General features: G+C 40.1%; 1 protein-coding gene across 3 annotated transcripts in view; it reads right to left on the minus strand.

The window, feature by feature from the left end:
• Window positions 1-2,916: 2,916 nt before the first annotated feature.
• The window catches only part of LOC103302098 (integrator complex subunit 6-like), a 68,535-nt gene continuing 48,211 nt past the window's right edge, over window positions 2,917-23,240 (minus strand). The window contains exons 9-17 of one of the 3 annotated variants that reach the window (XM_054728869.1): window positions 16,508-16,602; window positions 15,406-15,516; window positions 13,004-13,222; window positions 11,996-12,119; window positions 10,095-10,237; window positions 8,723-8,957; window positions 4,870-5,238; window positions 3,918-4,011; window positions 2,917-3,551 (exon numbers count right to left, since the gene is read on the minus strand). In XM_054728869.1, the coding sequence (XP_054584844.1) occupies window positions 3,443-3,551; window positions 3,918-4,011; window positions 4,870-5,238; window positions 8,723-8,957; window positions 10,095-10,237; window positions 11,996-12,119; window positions 13,004-13,222; window positions 15,406-15,516; window positions 16,508-16,602 (1,499 nt within the window). In that variant the 3' untranslated portion in view covers window positions 2,917-3,442. The remainder of the gene's footprint in view (window positions 3,552-3,917; window positions 4,012-4,869; window positions 5,239-8,722; window positions 8,958-10,094; window positions 10,238-11,995; window positions 12,120-13,003; window positions 13,223-15,405; window positions 15,517-16,507; window positions 16,603-23,240) is intronic. The other 2 variants (XM_028135985.2, XM_008159131.3) reach the window with 2 other exon arrangements.

Consider the following 23,240-nt stretch of genomic DNA (forward strand, 5'->3'; position numbering starts at 1 on the left):
CTATAGTCTTGAAGTTGGGTAGTGTCAGCCTCCAAATTTGTTCTTTTCCTTCAATATTGTGTTGGCTATTCTAGATCTTGTGCTTCTCTGTATAAACTTTAGAATCAATTTATTGATATCCACAAGACAGCTTGTTGGAATTTTGACTAGAATTACATTGAATCTATGGATCAAGTTGGGAAGAACTGACATCTTGACAACCAAAAGTTGTTTTTTCTCTCAGTTTGTCCACACTGAGCATCCAGCAACTTGTACATCATAGTTCAGGTTTTGCTACCCTGGCACTGGTTCTCATGGTGGTTTCTGGTCATGAGGCTCTGCTCCAGTAAGTCATAACTCCCTGTTATTTGTCTGTTTGTCTTTCCAATATTGGGGGCAATGGTTTACCCTGCTCTCTCTTCTCTTACAGATCTAAGAAGAGTTGATTTTCCAGTCTGTTCAGACTTTTACTTGTTGTTGAGTTGGAGTGTAGACTTCTGAGCTCCTTACATGTGGGTCTGGAAACCATAAGTTAGTGATTTAAAAAAACGATTATTACATCTCATAATTTGATATGTCAGGAATTTGAACAAGGCTGAGATGGGCAATAATTCTGCTCCATATAGCATAAAGTGGTTTCAGATGGAAGCTGGACTACTCTAGAGCATTTTGTTGTGTAAATAGCACATAACATTTGCCTTTCAAAAATGTGCAATTCAATAACCTAAAATACATTCATAATGTGTAATCACCATAAAACTATCTGGTTCGAGAACTTTTTCACTATCTTAAAAAGAAACTCCATTAATAGTCATTCCCCATTTTTCACCTCTCTCCAGCCCCTTGCAAAGAGTTATCTACTTTCTGTCTATGGATTTGCCAGATCCTGATATTTCATATAAATGGAATCTTACACTATGTGGCCTGTTTTGTCTGGCTTCTTTCACTTAGCATAATGCTTTTGATGTTCATCCATGTCGTAGCATGTATCAGTACTTCGTTCCCAGCAATGTATGAAGGTCTCAATTTCTCTACATCCTAAACACTAGTTATTTTCCTTTTTCTTTTATTACCATCCTAGTAGGTGTGAAATGGTATCTTATTGTGGTTTTGAGTTGCATGTCTCTAATGACTAATGATATTGAGCATCTTTTCATGTGCTTGTATGCCAGTTGTATATGTTCTTTGACGATATATCTTTTCAAATGTTTTATATTATTAATACTAGACTCTTACCAATGCATGTTTTGCAAATATTCTCCTATCCTGTGGGTTGATTTTTCATTATCTGATAGAGTCTTTGATGTACAAAAACTTTTAATTTTGATGAAGTCAAATTACTTGTATTTTTCTTTTTTGCTTATGATTTTTGTGTCATATTTTAAAAACTACTGCCAAATCCAAGGTCATGAAGGTTCACTACAAAGTTTCCTTCTAAGATTTTTATGATTTTAGCTCATATATATTTAGGTGTTTGTTCATTTTAATTTTTTGTATATGGTATGAGTCAAGGGTCCAACTTCTGTTATTGATTTCTAGTTTGACTCCATTATAGCAAAGAAGTTACTTTGCATGGATTCAATCTTTGAAAATTTGTTAAGACTTATTTTGTGGCTTAATATATGGTCAATTTTTGAGAATACTATGAACACTTGAGAAGAATGTACTCTGATGTTTTTGGGTGCGATATTCTGAAGATTTCTTAGGTGTAATTGGTTTATAGTGTCATTCAAGTCCTCTATTTCCTTATTGATCTTCTGACTAGTTGTTCTATCTGTCACTGTGCTAAGCCTAAAGATGAGGCAAGGTGAAATCTTACAGTCTTCTCAGGTCTCTTCTGACTCTGAGTCTTGCCCAGGACATGCACATGGTTTTCTAGTAACCTAGGTATACATGGGAGTATTTCAAAGCCCTTATTCTCCAAAGTATCTCACTCCCCAATTTTTTCTCCCAGGATTTTGGCATGTCTACTGTTTTTTTTATAAACAGAAGCAGCTTGTTCACTTGCCTTTCAATATTTTTGAGGACCATTCTCCACATAGCTGATGTTCCACCTTAAGAGAGTTTGGAGTTAGGTGAAACAAGCAATCAATCCCCCTTTATCAAACCTTCAGGGAACCCCCAAGATAGCTTCAAACAGACAAACATAATTCCTTGGGAATAAGGTCCACTCTCCTCCCTGAAGAATCAGGGACCCACACTAGGAATGCAGGCTGCCGTCTTCAAGACCACTGCTATACCAAGGAGGGGAATGGGGCAAGAACAAGTGAAAATGCCATAAGACTCTCCTATCATGTTTCAATGGCCTTTCTCCTGATTCAACATTTGCTTGGTTGCTATGAACTTTTGACTATCTGAGTTCCAATAAAATTGATTCTGACAGTCTCCCCGCCCCACCCCCCACTCCCCAGTGTTTTTAGTGTTTCTGGAGAGTGATTGACCTCCAGAGTACTCTACACCATTTGCACCAACATCATTTAATTCTATGAGTGACATTTGAAGTTTAAATCTTTATGTTAACACCTTAATTGAACTGTACTTTTTTTCTGGAAGGAATAACAAATCACAAGAAAGACAAAACTAGAAATTTCTCTAACATTAATAAACTTGTGAAAATCAATAAAAGGATTTATTTCATATATTCAAAGTCAAAATCTCTTTGTATGCATAATTTTTTTTCAAATTAATACAAACGTAACAATACTGCTCCATATAAACCTTTATATAAATATTAAAGGAAATAATACATACTTTTTCCCTTAGTGCTTTCAAAGCACAAAATGCACAAGTCCACCTGAAGACTTACTGTCATCACATGCAAGAACAAATGTCAGGGGTTGGGGCAGCCTCAGGTGCACTTTGTAATGTCTCTAGACAAAATAGAAGAGAGTTGGAGGTAGATTGTTTGGTGACTCTCCCTGCCCCCCCTCCCACAGAGAAATAAATTACCCGAATAGCAGCTTTTTTACTCTTTGATTCAAACTGTCCTGAATATGTCACTGTTTAAAAGGCACAGCTGGAAATTGTTGAAAACATTGTTCAGCAGACACAAGATTACCAGTTGGACTCTGAACTTCTGTTCTTTCTAAAGGACATAGTAAGAGCACCAAGTAGTGCTCTATTTACATGTGGGCCCTAGTCACTCTGGAAATGCCCAGATGAGTGAACCTTTATCACCTGTGGTAGGGGCGACAGTGTTTACTGAATTTAACCTGCTGCATTAATAGCATTACCTAACTCAATTGGGAAAAGAAACAACACAAATTAATACTTTTAGAGGAAATTCTTAGGGCAAAAGCCAGCTTTTACTGCTAGAATTCATAAAATATAAAAATTTACACAGCTTTTTCTTAGCTTGTGGAAGGCAATTCCCTTGACTAAAGCATTCTAGGAAGCTTCAACAATATCCTGTTCCATCCTACAGCACAGAAAACTTGTCCTTTTTTTCTCCTTGGTCTTTGCATTAACATGAAGATCTGCTGTTGATGTGATTAATGTTGTTAAGAAGGTGGTGGGAATCCATTTTTTCTAGTGCCTTCTCAAGGTACTGGATTAAGACTCGTCTTTTAAATCTAAAAATAAAGATAAATGTTATTAACCAATAGATACTTAAAGCACTATGATATGCAAGGCACTATGCTGGATACAATTGGAACTGACAATGGACATAGAGTAGAAATGTCTCCTCATGTAAAGATAGGGTTTAGCAAGTGCTAACAGTGCCACTTAGGGCCCAAGCCTACTTCAGACTGTGGTGAGCCTATAAGGCTCCACAGAATAGGATAAATGAGTTGGACTCAGGTATCTAAATGCCTCTGAAGAAATTCAACCATGAGTGAGGGCCAGGGTTTGAGCAAAGCATGGAAGAGCCTATTCCTCCCCAAGTCCTGTATTGGGCCCTAGTGCTTAAAAAAGAACAAGCTCCTCTTTACACCCACCTTGCAGCTTCCTTGATGGTAAATTCAACAAATTGTTTCTTGACTACAAGAGGTCCTTGCACTCCTTCGAGCAAAATGAAAATTCTTTCATACTCTGAAGATATTGAAAAAAACTTTAGTATTTAAAAAAATGTGAATGGGAAATAAAATTCAATCTTTACACATCCTTAAGCCATCATTCTTCATGGGTGGAAGTTAGTTATAGTTTGTTTTTCAAACATTCAAATCAAACCATCTGTGCATATCTACTAAGGAAACACTTATAAACACTAATCAAATGTGGTAGGCTGACTAATGGTCCCCGACACTACCCATGTCCTAATCCCCAAACTTCTGAATATGTTACCTTATATGGTAAAAGGGACTTTATTTTGAAGATGTAATTAAGTGATGGATCATGAGATGAGGAGATTACCCAGGTTTGTGCATGTAGGCCCAAATAATTACAGACATCCTTCTAAAAGGAAGGCAGTAGAGTTAGAGTCAGAGAGAAAAGATGTAAGGATGGTAGCAGAGGATAGAGGTTTGAAGGTGGAGGAAGGGGCCATGATCTAAGGAACACAGGCAGCCTATAGAAATTGGAAAAGATAAGGAAACAGATTCTTTTTAGATTCTCCAGAAGGAATGCTGGCCTTCCAAAACTTTCATGTTAGCCCAGTGAAAATCATTTCAGAATTCTGACTTCTACAACTGTAAGATAATATAGTTTTAAGCCACAAAGTCTGTGGTAACTTGTTACAGCAGCAAAAGGAAACTATTACAATTAAGTAAGGTGGGGGAGAGAGAAAGGTGCATTGCATCTTTAAAGTTAAAGCAAGAGGAATCACTTTAAATTATGTGAAAACCCAATGCTTCCCCAAAATGCACCGCAAGAGAGCTTGAATCTACTCTGAATTTTACAATGAGAGGGACCTCCCATTATATGATTCATAGATGTTCTTTCACTACTTACTTCGTCCAAATTTTCGAACTTCTTTCATTAACTGATGTTTTATATCAGCATTGATTCCTTGTGCCATCGCAGGAGTTATCTGCAATGTATTTGGCACAGTTCTGAAAGTTGTTACTGAGACTTTCTGATCATCTGCGGGGACACTGCAGTTTTTGGTTCCTCCAAGTGCATTACTACAAGGTTTGTTAATCAGGACATCTTTCCTTAGACTAGTAAAGTCATCAGACAGAGAATCCAATCGGTTGGGTGGAATACCATCTCCTGTCATATTCATAAGCTCTGGTGCAGCAGATTTTGACAAGAAGCCATCAGGTAGGATTTGACCATTTTCCATCTTCTCCTCATGGACATCGTGAGTGACAGTAGCATCTGGAAACAAAATTCAGAAGCTGAGCTGTGACGTAGGTGTATTATATCAGCTCCGCAGGTAGACCCCAGTGTTCCTCAGTTTTGAGGAAATTAGTTGTTTCATAAAGCAAGAAGAGGTTACCAGATGGAGTCTGAGACCCTTCAAATTGAACTCAGGAAGATAATACAGCTAATCCACTTTATTTTCTTCATGGCACTATGATTACATATGGAAACTAAGTAAGACAGTACAACTAATATTCTCAGATCCCTGGCACTTGTAGTTTAGTGGCAGCTTATGCTTTACAAGCTGAAAATCAGCAAGTCTCACTTGATGTCATGATTTCTGTAATTTACCTATAAAATGGCATGCTTTACTAAGCTTGACACCAAACTATGTGGGTCCCTTTCATCCTCCCTCCTATTCATCTCAAAAGACCTAAGAAAACAGAGGTATGAGGCCTCTCAATGTACTCCATAACCAAAATCCCAGTCAGCACATGATCTTCTTCACTTATTTTCTCTGTCTCAGAAAAGTGAATTTCTTTTTAGTCCAAATCTGATACACCTACTTCATTTTCTCATCCTCCCCTGTGCCAGGCATCATGCCAGGATATGGGGGTCAGCAGTTAAGACAGACAGAAACAATACCTACCCTTATGGAAGCTACATTCTGATAGGACAGTCAGATAGTAAAGGCATAATGAGCAAATGAAATGACAGTTTGAATTTGTGTTAGGGAGAAGAAAACAGGGATGTGACAGACATCAGAAGGGGGGGTCCTCAATGGATGGGGTGGTCGGGCAAGGCCTTTTGAGCAGAGCCTGGAGGAGGAAAAACAGCCTGCCCTGTGCACATACAGAGGAAGTTCCAGGCTGCAGTAGGGCAAGTGCAGGACCCCTAGAAGGGTTCAATCCGGGACCATAGAGTAAAGGACAGAGGCAGACAGAACAAGGAGACAGATAGGACATGTGTTAACAGAGGATGGCAGGAAGAGGGTAAAGGGAGGATAAATGATGATGGAAGGAGACTTGATGTTGGGCGGTGAACATACAATATAATATATACTAGAGGCCCGATGCACAAAATTCGTGCAAGAGGAGGCCTTCCTTCCCCCTGGCACCCAGGACCCAGGCTTCCCTCACAGCCCTGGCTTTGTCTGGAAGGACATCCGGTCTAATTAGCATATTACACTTTTATTATTATAGACTAGAGGCCTGGTGTACTATATTCATGCACGGAGGGGGGGGTCCCTCAGCCCGGCCTGCACCCTCTCGCAATCTGGTACCCCTGCCTGATCACCCCTAACCACTCGCCTGCCTGCCTAATTGCCCCTAACCACTCTGCCTGCCTGCCTGATCACCCCTAACCACTCGCCTGCCTGCCTGATTGCCCCTAACTGCTTGCCTGCCTGCCTGATTGCCCCTAACCACTCTCTTGCCTGCCTGATCACCCCTAACCGCCTCTGCCTGCCTGCCTGATTGCCCCTAACTGCCTCTGCCTGCCTGCCTGATCACCCCTAACCACTCTGCCTGCCTGATTACCCCTAACCGCCTCTGCCTTGGTCCCTGCCACCACAGCTTAGTCCGGAAGGACATCCGGAATGACTTCCGTAAGGTCGTTTGGCAGTCCAATCTAATTAGCATATTACACTTTTATTATTATAGATGATGTATTATAGAATTGTAGAAATCTATATAATTCTATTAGCCAATGTCACCCCAATAAATTCAATTTAAAGAAGAGGATGGCAGGTCCAGGTTGTGAAGATCTTGTAGACTAGAGTTGGGAGTTGAGAATCTGTTGTGAGTGCATAGGGAAGCTGATAATGAGTTTTCAGGATGGACATAGCATTGTCTGATTTCCATGTTGACATGATCACTCTGGCTGCAGGGCAGAAATAGGTCAGATGAGGAGGAGGTGAGCAGCCTGGTAATCAAATAAGAAGCTATTGTAGTAGCTTGGTGACTGACAGAGATGGTATCATAACTGAGGGACAGAGAAGTGTGGGATGCAATAATTATATTGGTCATCAAGTTCCCTAGACCTGCTCACAGATGGAAGTGAGAGAAGAATAAAAGAGAAATCATGGTGACTCTGGTTTTTTCACCTGAACCACTGGGTAAATAGTGTCAGGGGTGTGCAGATGCTAGTGCACAACTGCTCAAGAAAGTGGATTATGTGCACCTCTTCTTGATCTGGTTCAGTGACCTCACATTGATAGCTTGACATCAATAATGTTAGCATTATTTATACTGTGGAAATCTGTAAACACTGTGATCCAGGGCTTCTCCATCCTCCCAACCCCTTCACCCATGGAGAGCTGGCTGTCACAGCTTTACAAACACACTGCTGGATGGTGTCCTTAACTGCATTGGGGATGGCTGCAGGTAGAGCTATTTCAGAGAGAGGGAAGGTCAGGCAGGAGTTCAGTTGAAACAAATGAAACCTACCAGGTTTTATATGTCCATTAGTCACCTAAGTGGAGATACTGTGTCCACAGTTCAATTTAAGTCTGGAGTTTGGAGCAAGTTATAGTCTAGAGGTATAGATATCTGAGTTGTTGAAATGTAAATCTTATTTAAAGCCCCAAGACTGCATAGAATTATCTAGGGAGAGAGCAGTGAAGAGGAAAAGGTCCAGAAATAAGCTTTGGCATATGAGCATGACCAATGGACACAGACAATAGGGGGTGAGGGCATATGCTGGGGGCCGGGAGAGGGTGGGGAGAGGTCAATGGGGTGAAAAGGAGAGATATGTAAAACTTGCAACAATAAAGAATTTTAAAAAAAGAATTGAGCTTTGGGTCCCTACACTATTTAAAGGTGCCCCTCTTTCTGATCTGGTTCAGTGACCTCACAAAGAAGGGGAGAAATCAGAAAAGAGTATAAAAAGCAGGTGTTATGAAATGAGGAAAGACCCAGTTGTTGGTGGTGTCTGGGAACCCAAAAAGTTTCCATGGAGGAGGGAGTGAACAACTGTGTCAAATGATGTAAGAAATAATGGCTATGTGTGGCAGACACCGGGGCCCTTGATGAGGCCTGTTTTAGTGGAGTGGAGGAGACAGAGCCAGGGTGCACCAGATTAAAGCAAAAAGAGGAGATGAGGACATAGAGAGCAAGTGCAGATCCATATTCTTATGAGCCCATTTGCTCCTAGTGCCTCAGGAACCTGCTCTATCACTCTGACTGGAACAGCAACTCCAAATATTTGCACCTCATTATACCTTGCGTTGGCAAGACAAACATGCTCACATCTCTCAATTCTAATTTACATAGTTAATTACTATGTATGTATGGCTTTTTTCCCCCTTGATAGAAATTGAGATCCTTGAAATAGGGTCTCTGCTTCCCGGGCCCTCTGTACCTACCACTTTGATTATTTCATATTGGTTTACTTAATGAACAAAACTGAATACAAAAGAAATGAATACAAAGAAAAATAAAACTATTTAGTGTCTTAGTCCTGTAGGAGACATAAGGAAATCACAGCCACTACTCTATACCTGTATGTACAAGAGTGGGTTTTATGAGGTTTGGATAAGATGGGAACCACGAGGCTGAAGGTGGTCCCTTTCCGCCCACATGGTTAGTTACAGTAGGTGGTGTTTGTGGTTTCCTCAACAGCAGGGACATACTCCGCCTTCTCTTAGATGACAGAGGGCTGTTGGGTTCTCCAGGACGTTTCACTTTGTTTTGTGGCCCTGTTACAAACTCATCTGCTTCATCAATCATCATTCCCTAAAAAACATTAATGAACATATCCCATTAACAACAACATTGGAAGCACTCTTCATATGCATATACAATCATGTATTACATCATCAATATAAGTCTTAATCATAGGCCAAAGATTTATCATGCCCCACACAGGCTCTGTTCTTAGAAGATGCTACTCAATTTTAATCCAGTCTAAGTGAAACAAGGAGGAGACTGAAATATAAGGTGTTCCCCAGCTGGTGTGGCTCAGTTGGATGAGAGTTGTCCTGTGCACCAGGAGGTTCGCTAGTTTGATTCCAGGTCAGGGAACATGCCCGGGTTGTGGGATCAATCCCCAGTGGGGGTCATGCAGGAGGCAGCCATCAATATTTCTGTCTCATCTATGTTTCTATATCTTTCTCTCCCCCTCTCCATTCCTCTTTCTAAAATCAGTAAAAAATTGTTTATAGTGTTGACCCAAGATCAAGCAAAATACAATCACAATTAACCAGAAAGCTTGAAGAATGCACAATTCTCAGCAATCAAAAGGGGAATAAACACACAGTGACCTTTATGGTCAATCTCTCTCTCTCTCTGACATACACCCTCCCCCTCATATTTAGATTTCTAGTAGGAATAACCTAAATAAAGCAACATCACCCCGTACTTCATGTTTCAAGAGGAGTAATTTACTACTATCTAGATAGTGCACTAGACATCTGAATTATGGAAACAGGAAATAAATGGTAATCTCAATATTAAATGAATTAGTGTGTGGAGGTGGGAAAAAATACAGACTCTGGAAATGGAAAGATATGGGTTTAAACCCTGTCTCTTACTAGCTGTGTCATTTAAAATGGTTAGGGTAAACCATTTTACCACTATGAACTCTGATTTCTTCTTAGTAATACTCATCTGCAGAACAGTTGTGTACATTAAATGTGATCATTTCAAACACCAGCTCCTACCAGGTACTCAATAAATGTCAGCTATTGTTGTCTTCAACCTAAACAATCTTGCATCAGGAGGTTCCTACTTTCCATTCACAGAGAGCCTTGGAGGCATATTTTATCTTTTAAATTAACAGGAGAATCTCTGTTTTATAATTCATCTTGTCAAGAAGAAATGAATTATAGCAAGAATAGCATGTTTAGGCAGATAAAGAAATAGGTATTCTACCTTTTTATCTTGTTTAAATGGATTGCCAAAAGTATGCAGTCTTTTGGGTTGATCTGGATCAATCTCTCGAAGTGGAGAAGCCAATGTCTTTAGATATTCCTGGTAGTTTCCCATTTGTGCGACTGGAACACTATGAAGGGAATCTGCAAAATCACCATAAAAGAAACAAGATGCTATATAACTTAAGTGTATGGTCCTTCTGAGAGGACATGTTCATAGTCTGCTTAGCAATATGTATGTTGGATCTGATAATCTAAAAGCTCGAATCTAGCATTCTAGGACCTAAAATAATCTCTGTTCATTCCATTCATTACTACTCTGCCATCATTACTGCCTAAAATCTCAAATCACTAGTTCGAGAACAACTCCCTTACCCTTCAAACCAGGTTTGACAATGTACCACCATTTCAACTCAAAATACCATATTTGCTCTGTGTTTCCAAGAGCCTAGGCTCCATGGTTTTCTTTTATTATCCAGAGAACCTTTGTTACTGGTCTCACCCTCTTGGATAATTTGATTACAATCGCAGGCTCTCTTCATAGAAAAGTCCTTTCCTCCCCCAAAAACTTGTTGTATAATTTCCAGAGGTTGGCCAGGCTAAGATTTGTACATTTAAATGGAAAAGTGACTCTGTTTGAAATGAATCAAATGGTGTATAAGGGAATTGTACATTGTCACCAATTAACATGGACACTATCTGGTTCATTCTTTTCATGCAACTGAGGAATTATGGATTGAATTCATCACAGTAGTGGGTGACATAGTATGGGGGCATGCAATATCTGAGATCTGAAAGAATGAGGTTCTACCACTTTCCAACTCAGTAACCGTGGGCAAACTACTAAAATACTCACTTGCAGTTAGCATATCTATAAAATAGGTATAAATTATTATCTATTTCCTGAGGTTATTTTGAGGCTTGTAGGTGCTAAAGCATGGAATGTAATATATGCACTGATTAATGTACACTTTTCCTTAAACCTGAGAACAGTAAACTTGTGTTTGGATAGATACAGGATTTAGTGAAAATAGGCATTCTAAACATTAAAATATTGCAAAAATAACCTTCCTAATTCTATATAATAAAATATGCAAATTGACCAAACGACCAGTCGCTATGATGTGCACTGACCACCAGGGGGCAGGTGCTCAACACAGGAGCTGCTCTCTGGTGGTCAGTGCGCTCCCCCAGGGAGAATGCTGCTCAGCCAGAAGCCAGCTCATGGCTGGCGAGTGCAGTGGCGGTGGCAGGAGCCTCTCCCGTCTCCACAGCAGTGCTAAATACCCCCCGGGAGATATCTGTCGGCGATCAGGCAGGGGTCCTGGAATGCAAGAAGGCACAGGCCAGGTTGAGGTCCCCCCCGCTAGTGCATGAATGTCATGCACTGGGCCTCTATTCTATACTAATAAAAGGATAATATGCTAATTAGACCGGGAGACCTTCTGGACATCCTTCCAGACAAAGCCATGGTGGCGGGGCTGAGGCAGAGGCGGTTAGGGGCGATCAGGCCAGGAGGGGAGGGCAGTTGAGGGTGATCAGGCTGGCAGGAGGGGCCAATTGGAGGCGAGCAGGCTGGCAGGGGGGCAGTTGGGGACAATCAGGCCAGCAGGGGGGGCAGGTGGGAGTGAGCAGGCCAGCAGGCAGAATGGTTAGGGACAATCAGGCAGGCAGGCAGATGAGCGGTTAAGAGCCAGTGGTCCTGGATTGTGAGAGGGACCTAAACCAGCAGTCAGACATCCCCCAAGGGGTCCCAGATTGGAGAGGTGCAGGCCGGGCTGAGGGACACCCCCCCCCATACGAATTTCATGCACCGGGCCACTAGTTATATAATAAACACCTTCATTTACACCAGTCTTGACATTTTCTTAATCAACAAAAATGACTTTTGTGTTCATTTACCTTCATCTTGTGCAACAATAAAATTGTGTGTTTTCAGCAGATTGGATCTCATTCTGGTTAACTGGTCTAAAAGATCTCTACGTGAAATATCATAAGCATTTCTATATGTCTGAGGTTTCAAATCCTATTTGAAATGAAACAAATAATTTTAGTTATTCCTGAGACTTTTAATATAGAAATACAATTCTTAACCCTCTTAAAATCTTAGTAAAGGACTCTACATTCACTAAAATTGACTACAGTAGAATTTTCCCAGTGGAAAATTTATACTTGCTGGCCTTGTTCTGAATTCTAATACACCTGCAAAGTATTCAAAACCACTGGGAATATTCTTTTTCAAGTGTGTCATTTAAAACATCAAATCCTGAGATTTATTCCTGTGGTAGCCTTGCAGGCCCACTGCTTAAAATCTAGATGTGTTCCTCTGGCACCATGGAGGTGAGTTGCTAGGATCTCCCCCCAGGAAGCAATGGCTGCTGAGAAGAGTGTTGTTAGTGGGGCTAGGGCTCTGCTGCAGCATTTGATCTGAGGCCATACTCTTCCCAGGCTGTCCCCTGCCAATGACTGAGAATTATAGGAATATTTGGCATTGGCCAGTTCTGCCCAATGTGGACCTCCTTTATGGGAAATCTTGGTGCCAGATGTCCCTGTTGAGCTGGCCAAGACTTTCTCCCAACTACACCGAATGTCTGAGGTTCTTCATAACCTTTTCTCCCTTCCTTGCCTCCTTCTTCTCACAGGTTCTAGGTCAGCAGTATAATCTGAAGGATCTCTATGCTTACAACTGTTCCCACTCCCCTTTATCTTTCACAGACATTACCCCCTAAACATATCTTGTACATTTAATTCCATATCGGTGTCTGCTGGCAGGATAATTCCTAAACTGGTCCATCAATATATATAAGATCCAAAACAGCATTGTAATTATTTCAAAACTGAAGTAATGTGAGAGACATAAATGTGTCAGACAAGTTCAAACAAACACAAACTATTTATGCCATAATTTACCTTGTTTAAAAGCCCTACTTGAAAGCCAGCAAATTCTTTGGTATTCAATTCAGTCAGTCTTGACGAAGTTTCCCCTATGATTTCTTTCAATAGTTTTCGGAAATTTTTATTGTGAGTCAAGGACATACCACCTCCAGAATGATTTTTCACTTTGATTCCAATTTCCTGGGGAGGTTTCTTCCCCACTGATGCTAGAATTCGTTCTGACTCTAGTTTGGTCTAAAATGAAAGTACATAGTATGTTATAAAAAGGTCTGTATCATCACTGCCATTTTTACTACTTAAGAAAGACGATACTTTAAGAATCCCACAGATAATTTTTAATTGCAAATCACAGAAAAATGAATAATTAAACATTTTCCTGTGCTTCTCTGTACTACCACTGCAAACAGAGAGAGGGTCTAGAAAGACAAGTAACTTAATACATTTTTTCATCTTGTCTTATTTCAAAACTATGATTAAATCATGGAGGGAATGGAAACCATGGATAAGAATTACATTCATAGACATTTAAAATCACATTTTGTTATTGTAAAATCTAGTCTACATATTCATCTTTGACTCTGTATTTATAAATATAAACTAGTGCTAAAATTCAGATTGCATAGATTGGTATTTAAAAAAACCCACAATTTAGTTTTAATATTGAACCATGCAAAAAATTAATGCTTAATTTAACAAATATTACCAAGTAATTATTTTGTAATATGTGCTAAATGTTCCTTACTAACGTACAACAAAAGAATATTCTTACTAAACACTATTATACCATATTGATAAATAATGCTTAAAAGTGTATTATAATAATATATGGGCATATTTTGTGATATATTTGAGATAGTGCAAGAAACACATGACAGTTATTAAATTAGTAGTTAGAGCTATTTTAAATTAGTAATGATCTTTTCTTTTTCTCTAAAAGATGGAATTCCACCAATGTCCAGTAAGCTCAAAATAATTTTGAATTTTTTGTGGTTTGGTTAGAGATATTCACTAATTTTCCATAACTATTAGAATTAAGTATGTTTATTTAAAAAATTAAGTCATTAAATAAGGGATAAGAGTAAAGGAAGGGTCTGTTTCCATAAATGATTCTGAAAGCTCGTGTATAAAACTACACAAATAATATATTCTAGAAGGCCCCAGAACTTGCATGAGTTTCAAATCTGTTCACTATTCTTCCTAGTGGCCACATCCTGCTGACACAGCCTTAAAGGCCTAAGGTAAACATCAAATAAAAATATACAAATCAATAGAGAAATAAATAAATAAATAAATAATTTTTAAAAAGAAAACATTAACAACAACAAAATATCAGCAGAGAGAAAAAGGGGTTAAGGGCACACTTATAGACCAGAAATCTGGGTTTGCCTTTCCTTTCTTTGTATTTATGAGCACACTGGACTGGTGAGAGCTGGAAAACTCCAGAACATAATTTTTCCAGTTCCTACAAGGTGTGTCAGCATCCCAAATTGTGGAGGCATTTTGGGTCTTTAGTGAAATCTTCTACTTTTTTGTTTACTACTTTCTGTTTTTTAAAGGTCTAACTTCCAAACGTATTGAACTTGAAGCATTGTAGTCACTGCAAATGCTACTACTGTTCCCCACCTGGGAATACATTTGTGCATAAGAAAATAAAGCTGCTCCATAAATTTGTCATAGAACATAACACATTTGTATGGCAGTAAAGCTCTAACTCAGTATTTCTCAAACATTTCCACCCTGCAAGAATGGGCTAGGTAGAGGAGAAGTATGATAAGTAGGGGTGAGTGGAGGATGAGGTACTAATAGAGAGGGGTAGGCAAGGGACAAGGTGAATAATGATAAATGAGGTGTGGGTATAAAGTAACAGATGGAGGGCAAGAAGAGAGGAGATTGAACTCCACTCTTCAGGTCCCCTTGGGGCCTATCACCCTCTAGTATGAGGAACACTGGTCTTATCTCCCCCTCTCCAAGAAAAAGCATACGGATATTTACTGCCTAAAAACTAATTTCTGGCAAGTCATTTAATTACACCATACCTCAATGTGCTGACCTAAAAACAGGGATGCTCTACCCCAATGTGATTTGAGGAGAAACTAAGTTGAGAATAGGCAAAATGTGAACCATGAAATAATTCTATTAAACCTCTGCCCCTCTTAGGCCACAAAATATCAATCAGCTTGTGGATAGAACAAGCTGGCAAGCAAAAGGAGAACTGGCACAGTATCAGATGATACTGACAGACCTTTCATTGCAGTTTAATTGTGAAGCTAGAAGCCATAGAGAATCACATTAGTACTAATCCATAAAGTGTAGAAATATATACACATTTAATTTGAAAAATTACAATTACACTAGAGAATAGAAAATGCACTTCTGAGGGCAAAGGATTTTTGTTTGTTTGTTTTTACCAATACTACCTGTTGGCTGAGTTTTTTAAGGTAAGAGATAACACTGTAACTAAGTCCACAATCTAAATTATCTGATATCAGATTTGGAGCTCCCATCATCCTTAGTGCTTTCTTTAATGGCTATAAGGAAACAAAATACACAACAGTAAGAATAGAATAAATCTTAAAATACTCAAAGTTCAGTTATAAGGGGCAAAGGGACATGATTCATTTCTTAGAAGTCAAGGTGCTGCACATAAAACCAAACATGGAACATTAAAAAGTGGCAATGAAAATAGCAGAGAAGTAAGGAGAAGAAAGTAAAAAAAAAAAAAAAAATTAGAAGAGAGTGGGATAAGAAGAGCAAGTAACAAATTCAAATAGGTAAATTGCTTTTAGTCTTAATTCCCAAGTCATAAAATTATTTCATATTCCAATTTATTGTGCACCCCATTCCTGCCATGGTAAATAATAATATACCCAATTTCTCCTCCCAGTGACACCAGACACCAAGGTTCTGCCTTTTCACCTCTAGAAACTTGACTTAAAGTTTTCCACATCTACCTCTGAAATGATTTGGATAACTCTTGATTTAGAGTATGTGGCCAGTTCAAAATCATCATGAATATGTTTCCCAAACTGTAAAAATCCAAATGAGGTCGAGTAAATTTTTTACTCTTTTTGGATCCCTCCCACCCCACCTCTGCACCAGTGTCTCTACTTGATGCAGTAAGTAAATATAATGTCTTCAGAAAAAAAATTTCAGAGGGAAACTCCATATAGATAATTTCTAGAGTTAAAAAGGGAAGTTGATATAACACAGGAATCCAGACCTATCCTTAAATTCCAAAATTACAACTTCATAAGGTTAATTTTTAATAAGAGAAATACAGATGTGCTTTATAAAAATAACCATGGCAGTTAAAGGAAATAAAATAAACAAAACAGTTCTTTTTGTGCCACTATGACATCTCCAAGCTCTTACACATAATTTGAGAAAACAATGGGATACAAATATTTATAAATTTAAAAACTATCTCATTTCAGGGGTAAAGTTTTTGGTTAATTGACATTTCTTGTGACAAGAATCACCACTGATAGAGTTAATACATATGTACACATAAATACATACTAATAGGTAATATGGAGGCAGAGTTTTTAAGTAGCCATCAAAAGCCTGACGCCACTTCAGATTTGGCTTAAGCTTGTGAACTTTAAACAAGTCATCTGTAAGAGAAAATCAAATACAATAATATATTATACTAGTCCCAAATATCAAGCTCTAAATCAAGCAACCCACATGTATTATATCATTTCTTAGAAATCTCAAATTTTGATTATATTAGATGAACTTTTCACTGGAGTTTATTTGATTGTCTTTTTTTGGCACTATTTACCAAAATTATATATAGTATTTATCTAGTATTTTCTAGTATTCTAAATGAAATAAATTTTCAAGTTACATATTTCTCTTTTATCTGTGAAGCTACATAAAATATAATATTACATCACTAACTGATCCATGTGAAATTGTTTTTGACCTTTTACATATTGGTAACTCTACTGTAGTAATTTCCACCTGATAGGGAATCCATGGTCACTGGTTGATGGCATATTCCCTTTATTAAAATAGCAAATGTGAAAAACAATAAAACTGAACTCCTAGATACAGAGAACCGATTGAGGGTTGCCAGAGATGATGGTGGGAGAAATGACTGAAGGTGGTCAAATAATACAACTTCCTGGTCATAAATAAATCACGCAAATGTTAAGTAGAGCACAGTGACTACAGTTAATAATACTATAGTGCATATTTGAAAGTTGCAAAGAGAGTAGATATTAAAAGTTCTCATTATAAGAAAAAAAATTGTAACTATGTATGGTAATGAATGTTAACTAGACTTACTGTAACCATTTCAAAATATATACAAATATTGAATCATTATGTTGTACACCTGAAACTAATATAATGTTATATATTGATTATATTTCATAAATAAATAAATGGTGTTATACTTTTTGAAAGTATATGAGAACAAAAGCTAAGCCTCTAATTTCTAGGTAATGATGGCAAGTTCTAAATTATGTTTTGGATTCTCCACAATCAGCTTATATTTTGTTAGTCAGATTTCCCCTCTCTTAATTTCTCTGATTTCAGTGGTCAGGCATTTTAAGCCAAACTTTGAGTCTCTCAAATACTATTTAACAGTTGGGTGCCAGATAGGAGAAGGGTTGAGGGGGTGGGTGAAAAAGGTGAAGATAATAGGAAGTACAAATTAGTAGTTACATAATAGTTATGGGGATGTAAAGCATAGGGAGCATAGTCAATAATCCTATATAATAAAAGACTAATATGCTAAGTGTCCGACTGTTCAACCAGTTGCCATGACATGCACTGACCACTAGGGGGCAGACGTTCTGACTGGTAGGTTAGCTTGCTGCTGGGGTCCGGCCGATCAGGACTGGGCGAGATGGGCCAGACATGCCCTGGAGCCCTTCCACGGTCCCTCCCCAGCCTTGATTGTGCACTGGTGGGGTCACTTGGCCTGGCATTTGTCCTCTTGCAATCGGGGACCACTTGGGGGATGTCAGAGAGCTGGTTTCAGCCCAATCCCCACAGGCCAGGCCGAGGGACCCCACCAGTGTATGAATCTGTGCATCAGGTCTCTAGTATTCTAATAACTATGTGTGGTATCATATGGGTATTAGATTTATTGGGATGATCATTTAGTAAGTTATATAATGTCTAATCACTGGATTGTACACCTGAAACTAATATTATATGCAACTGTAATTGAAAAATAAATAACTATTATTATTATTTTTTTAATATATTTTATTGATTTTTTACAGAGAGGAAGAGAGAGGGATAGAGAGTTAGAAACATCGATGAGAGAGAAACATCGATCAGCTGCCTCTTGCACACCCTAGGGGGTGTGCCCGCAACCAAGGTACATGCCCTTGACCGGAATCGAACCTGGGACCCTTGAGTCCGCAGGCCGACGCTCTATCCACTGAGCCAAACCGGTTTCGGCTAAATAATTATTTTTAAAAAATTGATGACTAAGTGCCTATCAATAGATGAGTAGATTAAAAAACTGTGTTACATCTACACAATGGAATACTATGCTACTGTAAAAAAGAAAGAACTCAAGAGGACAAAATAGCAGCGGAATAGACAGACATGTCCCAAGCCTTGTCCCAGAGCAGATAGAACAAGCAACTAAATTGAATAATATCCACCCCGAATTGGCGAAATAGACACAGTTGGTGAGACAATTTGCAGCCGGTAAGGGCAGAGGACACCTGGAGAATGGTAAAATCAGGGATCTGGGCTGGGGAGAACTGTGAGACCTCTGACCCAGAGGGTCAGAGGGAAACCTCATGGTACCGAGGCTGCATCACTTGGGACAGGCATAGTGTCTGACTGTGAAAAGGAGGTCTGGAGGACTGCTGTCAGCAGGGGATTCTAGATTTGGGTCCCCAGCCATGAAAGACTGAGCCCAGAGGGGACAGCCTGGATGGCTGCCAAGCCACACCATGCCGGGGAAGAGGGGCTCGCAGTGGTGCAGCTCTTTCTCCTCTTTTTGGTCTTTGCTTTTGTTCACTGAACCTAGTTCATAGGAACTTTCAAATACAGACACTCACCCATGGCTGCGGCGCCGGTGAAGGTGTGGACTTGTGGAGTCTGGAGAGAGTCTGGGGAGAAGAGTAGGTCAGGGAGAGGTGGCCCAGAGTCTGGTACTGGGAAATACCTGACATTCCAGACCTAAGCAACCATTTTCTCTTGAAGGGATAGCCCCTCCCTGCAGTCTCCAAACAACCAATACAGCCACACCCAGACTACACCTTGAGTGTTACAAAGGATACAAAAAAAAAAAAATCTAAATAGTCCCTAAGAGCCCACAGGGACTAGCCTAAAGAGGGGCCTTCAGTCCCAGCAACAGGAAACGGAAAAACCGCAGACAGTACAGAAGAGTGGGATCTTAAACCAGCCAAAGGAACGACACTTCACTTTTTCATTTTTATTTTGTTTTATTATTATTTTGTTATCTCTTTTTTCTTTTTCTTTATTTTCCTTTTTTATCATTTATTTCTTTATTTTCTATCTTTTCACGTTATTTTTTCATCATTCCAATTTTTTATTTTATCCTACATTTTTAAAATTAATTTTTTAATTTTATTATTTTTTCTTCTCTTTCTTCTTATCCACTCATCCTCTTTTTACTTTCTCTATACTGAACTGAGGTCCTCCTCATATTCATCCAATTCCTTAACCTTATTTTCTGTATATAAGATTCTGCCCCCGCCCTCTTTACTGGGTATTTGGTGTTTGTATGTTTTGGTTTATCTGTTTGTTCTCTGGTGTTTTCTCCATATATATATATATTTTTTTCCCCTTTTTACTCCTTTTTCTTCTTTTCCTTTTCTTTCATATCATTTTTTCCTCTCTTCAATATCATTTGTACCCTCTTTTCTCTTCCCTAATTCTCTTTTCTCTGGTGGTCACTTATATTGGGGTTATTGGTGTCATGAGTACATTCATGTTTTGTTCCCTTTGTGTCGTGTCTTATCGAGGTGAATTTTATCCTGTTTGGCCAATGTGGTATAGAGCGAGTCACATAACCAGACACCCAGAGAGGAGACTCCATCCACAAATGGGTCAATAACACTCCAGACCCAACTACAGAGGCAGGAAGGAGGCAGCAATGAGGGAGCGTGAGTGAGGGAGGGAGCAAAAGACGAGTGTGTGGAAGTGTAGGGTGTGTGTGTGTGTGTGTGTGTGTGTGTGTGTGTGTGTGTATGTGTGTGAGGCACAGTTAGATCCCGCAGGACCTTCAGGGGCAGGCTGACCAGGCTTGCCTAACCAGGCTGCCTCTGCTACCATTGCAAATATTCCAGAAGCGGCCAACTCTTCTGCAGAGGCCACACCTTATTTGAAGGGGAGAGCTGCTGTGATTGGGAGCCCAGCCTCACTTCTACCCAGGGTGCCCTCAGATAACACCCGAGACTCTACAGCCACTTCCACCAGGGACCTGCTGCCTTGGCTGCGGTCCCATGGTCACTGAGACTCCAGACACCCTGGATGCGGGCTCCTGTGAGTTCTGAAGCACGCTCCTCTCTTTCTGGCCCAACACTTTAGCCCAGGGCACCATGACAATGTGAGCAGCAGCCATGTGAGCAGCCCACCCCTGTCTGAGGAGCAGCAGCTTTACACAGCCTGCTCCCATCTGAGGAGCAGCAGCTGCATGCAGCCCACCTCCATCCGAGGAGCAGCAGTCCCTCCAAGGAGCAGCAGCTGCATGAGCAGCCCACCCCTGTCCAAAGAGCAGCAGCTTCGCAAGCAGCCTGCCCCAATCTGAGGAGCAGCAGCCGCATGACCAGCCCACCCCCATTTCAGGAGCAGTAGCCACACAAGCAGCCCACCCCTGTCCAAGGAGCAGTAACCACGCAAGCAGCCCGCCCCTGTATGAGGAGCAGCAGCCCTGACAGCATCCTGCCCCTATCTGAGGAGCATCAGCCTCGCAAGCAGCCCGCCCCATCCCAGGAGCAGCAGCCGTGTGAGCAACATGCACCTGTCCGAGGAGCAGCAGCCCTGTAAGCAGCCCGCCCCAATCCGAGGAGTGGCAGCCTCACCCAGCCTGCCCCTGTCTGAGGAGCAGCAGCCCCGTGAGCAGCCTGCCCCAGTCAAAGGAGTAGCAGCCTCACACGGCCTGCCCCCGTCAGAGGAGTGGCAGCCCTGTGAGTGGCCCACCCACATCTGAGGAGTGGCAGCTCCACACAGCCCACTCTCGCCCAAGGAGCAGCAGCTGCACAAGTAGCCCACCCCAGTTGGAGGAGCAACAGCCTCACGCAGCTGCCCCCGTCTAAGAAGCAGAAGCCTTGAGAGCAGTCTGCCACTGTCCGAGGAGTAGAAACTGCACGAGCAGCCTGCCCCTGCCAGCCAAAGCAGCCGTCACCAACTGAGGAGCAACTGCTGCCATGACCACCCGAGGAGCCACTGCTGCCTAAGGAGCAGCCCATGGACGACTCGACATGGTGTAGATCATTCGGTGAGAGCAAAAATGAGGAGAGAAAGAAACCCCCAAAGGAAAGAAAAGGAGGAATCACCAGAAAAGCAGCTAAGTGAAATGGAGGCATGCAATATGTCAGAAAAAGAATTCACAATAAGTGCCATACAGTACATAAACCGGATGGATGAAAAAAATCAAGAACTTATGTAAGAATCAAGAAGATATAAAGAGTGATATAGCTGCAATAAAAAACACCATGGAAAGTTTCAACAGTAGACTAGGAGACATGGAAGACTGAATTAGCGATTTGGAAGACAGGGAAGCAAAAAACACTCAAACTGAATTGCAATTGGAGAAAAAAAATTAAAAGACAGGAAGAGAGCCTAAGGGAACTATGGGACAACATGAAACAAAGCAACATACGAATAATAGGGGATCCAGAATGACAGGAAGAGGAACAAGGGATAGAAAACCTATTTGAAAAAATAATGTCAGAAAAATTCCCTGATGTGGGGAAGAAAAAAGTCACACAAGCACAGAGAGTCCCAAAAAAGATGAACCCAAAAAGACCCACAACAAGACATGTCATAATTATGAAGGCAAATGTTCAGGACAAAGAGAGAATCTTAAAGGCTTCAAGACAGACACACAAAGTTAGCTACAAGGGATCTCCCATTAGATTATCAAATGATTTCTCAACAGAAACACATCAGGCCAGAACGGAATGGAAAGAAATTTACAAAGTGATGCAAAGCAAGGGACTGAATCCAAGAATACTCTATCCAGCAAGGCTATCATTCAAATTTGCAGGGGAAATAAGGAGATACACAGACAAAAAAAGGCTCAGGGAGTTTATCACTATGAAGCCAGCAATGCAAGAAATGCTAAAGGGACTGGAGTAAATAGAAGAAATAAAAAGGTAAGAAGGAGCACAGGCACAAGAAATAAAAATGGCTACAAAGAAGTACCTATCAATAATAACTTTAAACATAAATGGACTAAATGCTCCAATCAAAATAAATTGAGTGGCTGAATGGATAAAAAAACACGACCCATATATATATATATGCTGTCTAAAAGAGACCCACCTCAGAACAAGGGACTCACAGAGACTGAAAGGGAAGGGATGGAAAAATATTTTCCAGGCAAATGGAAATGAACAAAAAAACAACAACAACTGGGGTAGCAATACTTATATCTGACAAAATAGACCTCAAAGTGAAGGCCATAACAAGAGATAAGGAAGGCCACTTCATAATACTAAAGGGATCAATACAACAAGAGGACATAACCCTGGTAAACATGCACCCAATGCAGGAGCACCCAAATACATTAAAAAAAAAAACAACTCCTCAAAGATATCAAGGGAGAGATTGGCAACAATACAATCATAGTAGGGGACTTTAATAACCCACTGACATCACTGGATAAATCCTCTGGACAAAAAATCAGCAAAGAAACAGCAATCCTAAATGACTCAGTAGGTCAGATGGACTTAATTGACATCTTCAGAACACTCCACCCCAAAGCCCTGGAATATACATTCTTGTCAAGTGAACATAGAATATTTTCAAAGATAGACCACATATTGGGTGACAGGCAAAATCTCTCCAAATTCAAGAAGATTGAAATCATATCAAGCATCTTCTCAGACTACAATGGCATAATATTATAAATAACCTACAATAAAAACAATAAAAAAATTCCAACACTTGGAAGCTGAATAGCATGGTATTAAACAATGATTGATTACAAAGAGATCAAGAAGAAATTAAAAACATCCTGGAAACAAAAGACAAAGAAAACACAACAATCCAATATCTATGGGACACAGTGAACACAGTCCTGAGA

Source organism: Eptesicus fuscus, chromosome 1 (genome assembly GCF_027574615.1).
Source record: "Eptesicus fuscus isolate TK198812 chromosome 1, DD_ASM_mEF_20220401, whole genome shotgun sequence".
Lineage (NCBI taxonomy): Eukaryota > Metazoa > Chordata > Mammalia > Chiroptera > Vespertilionidae > Eptesicus > Eptesicus fuscus.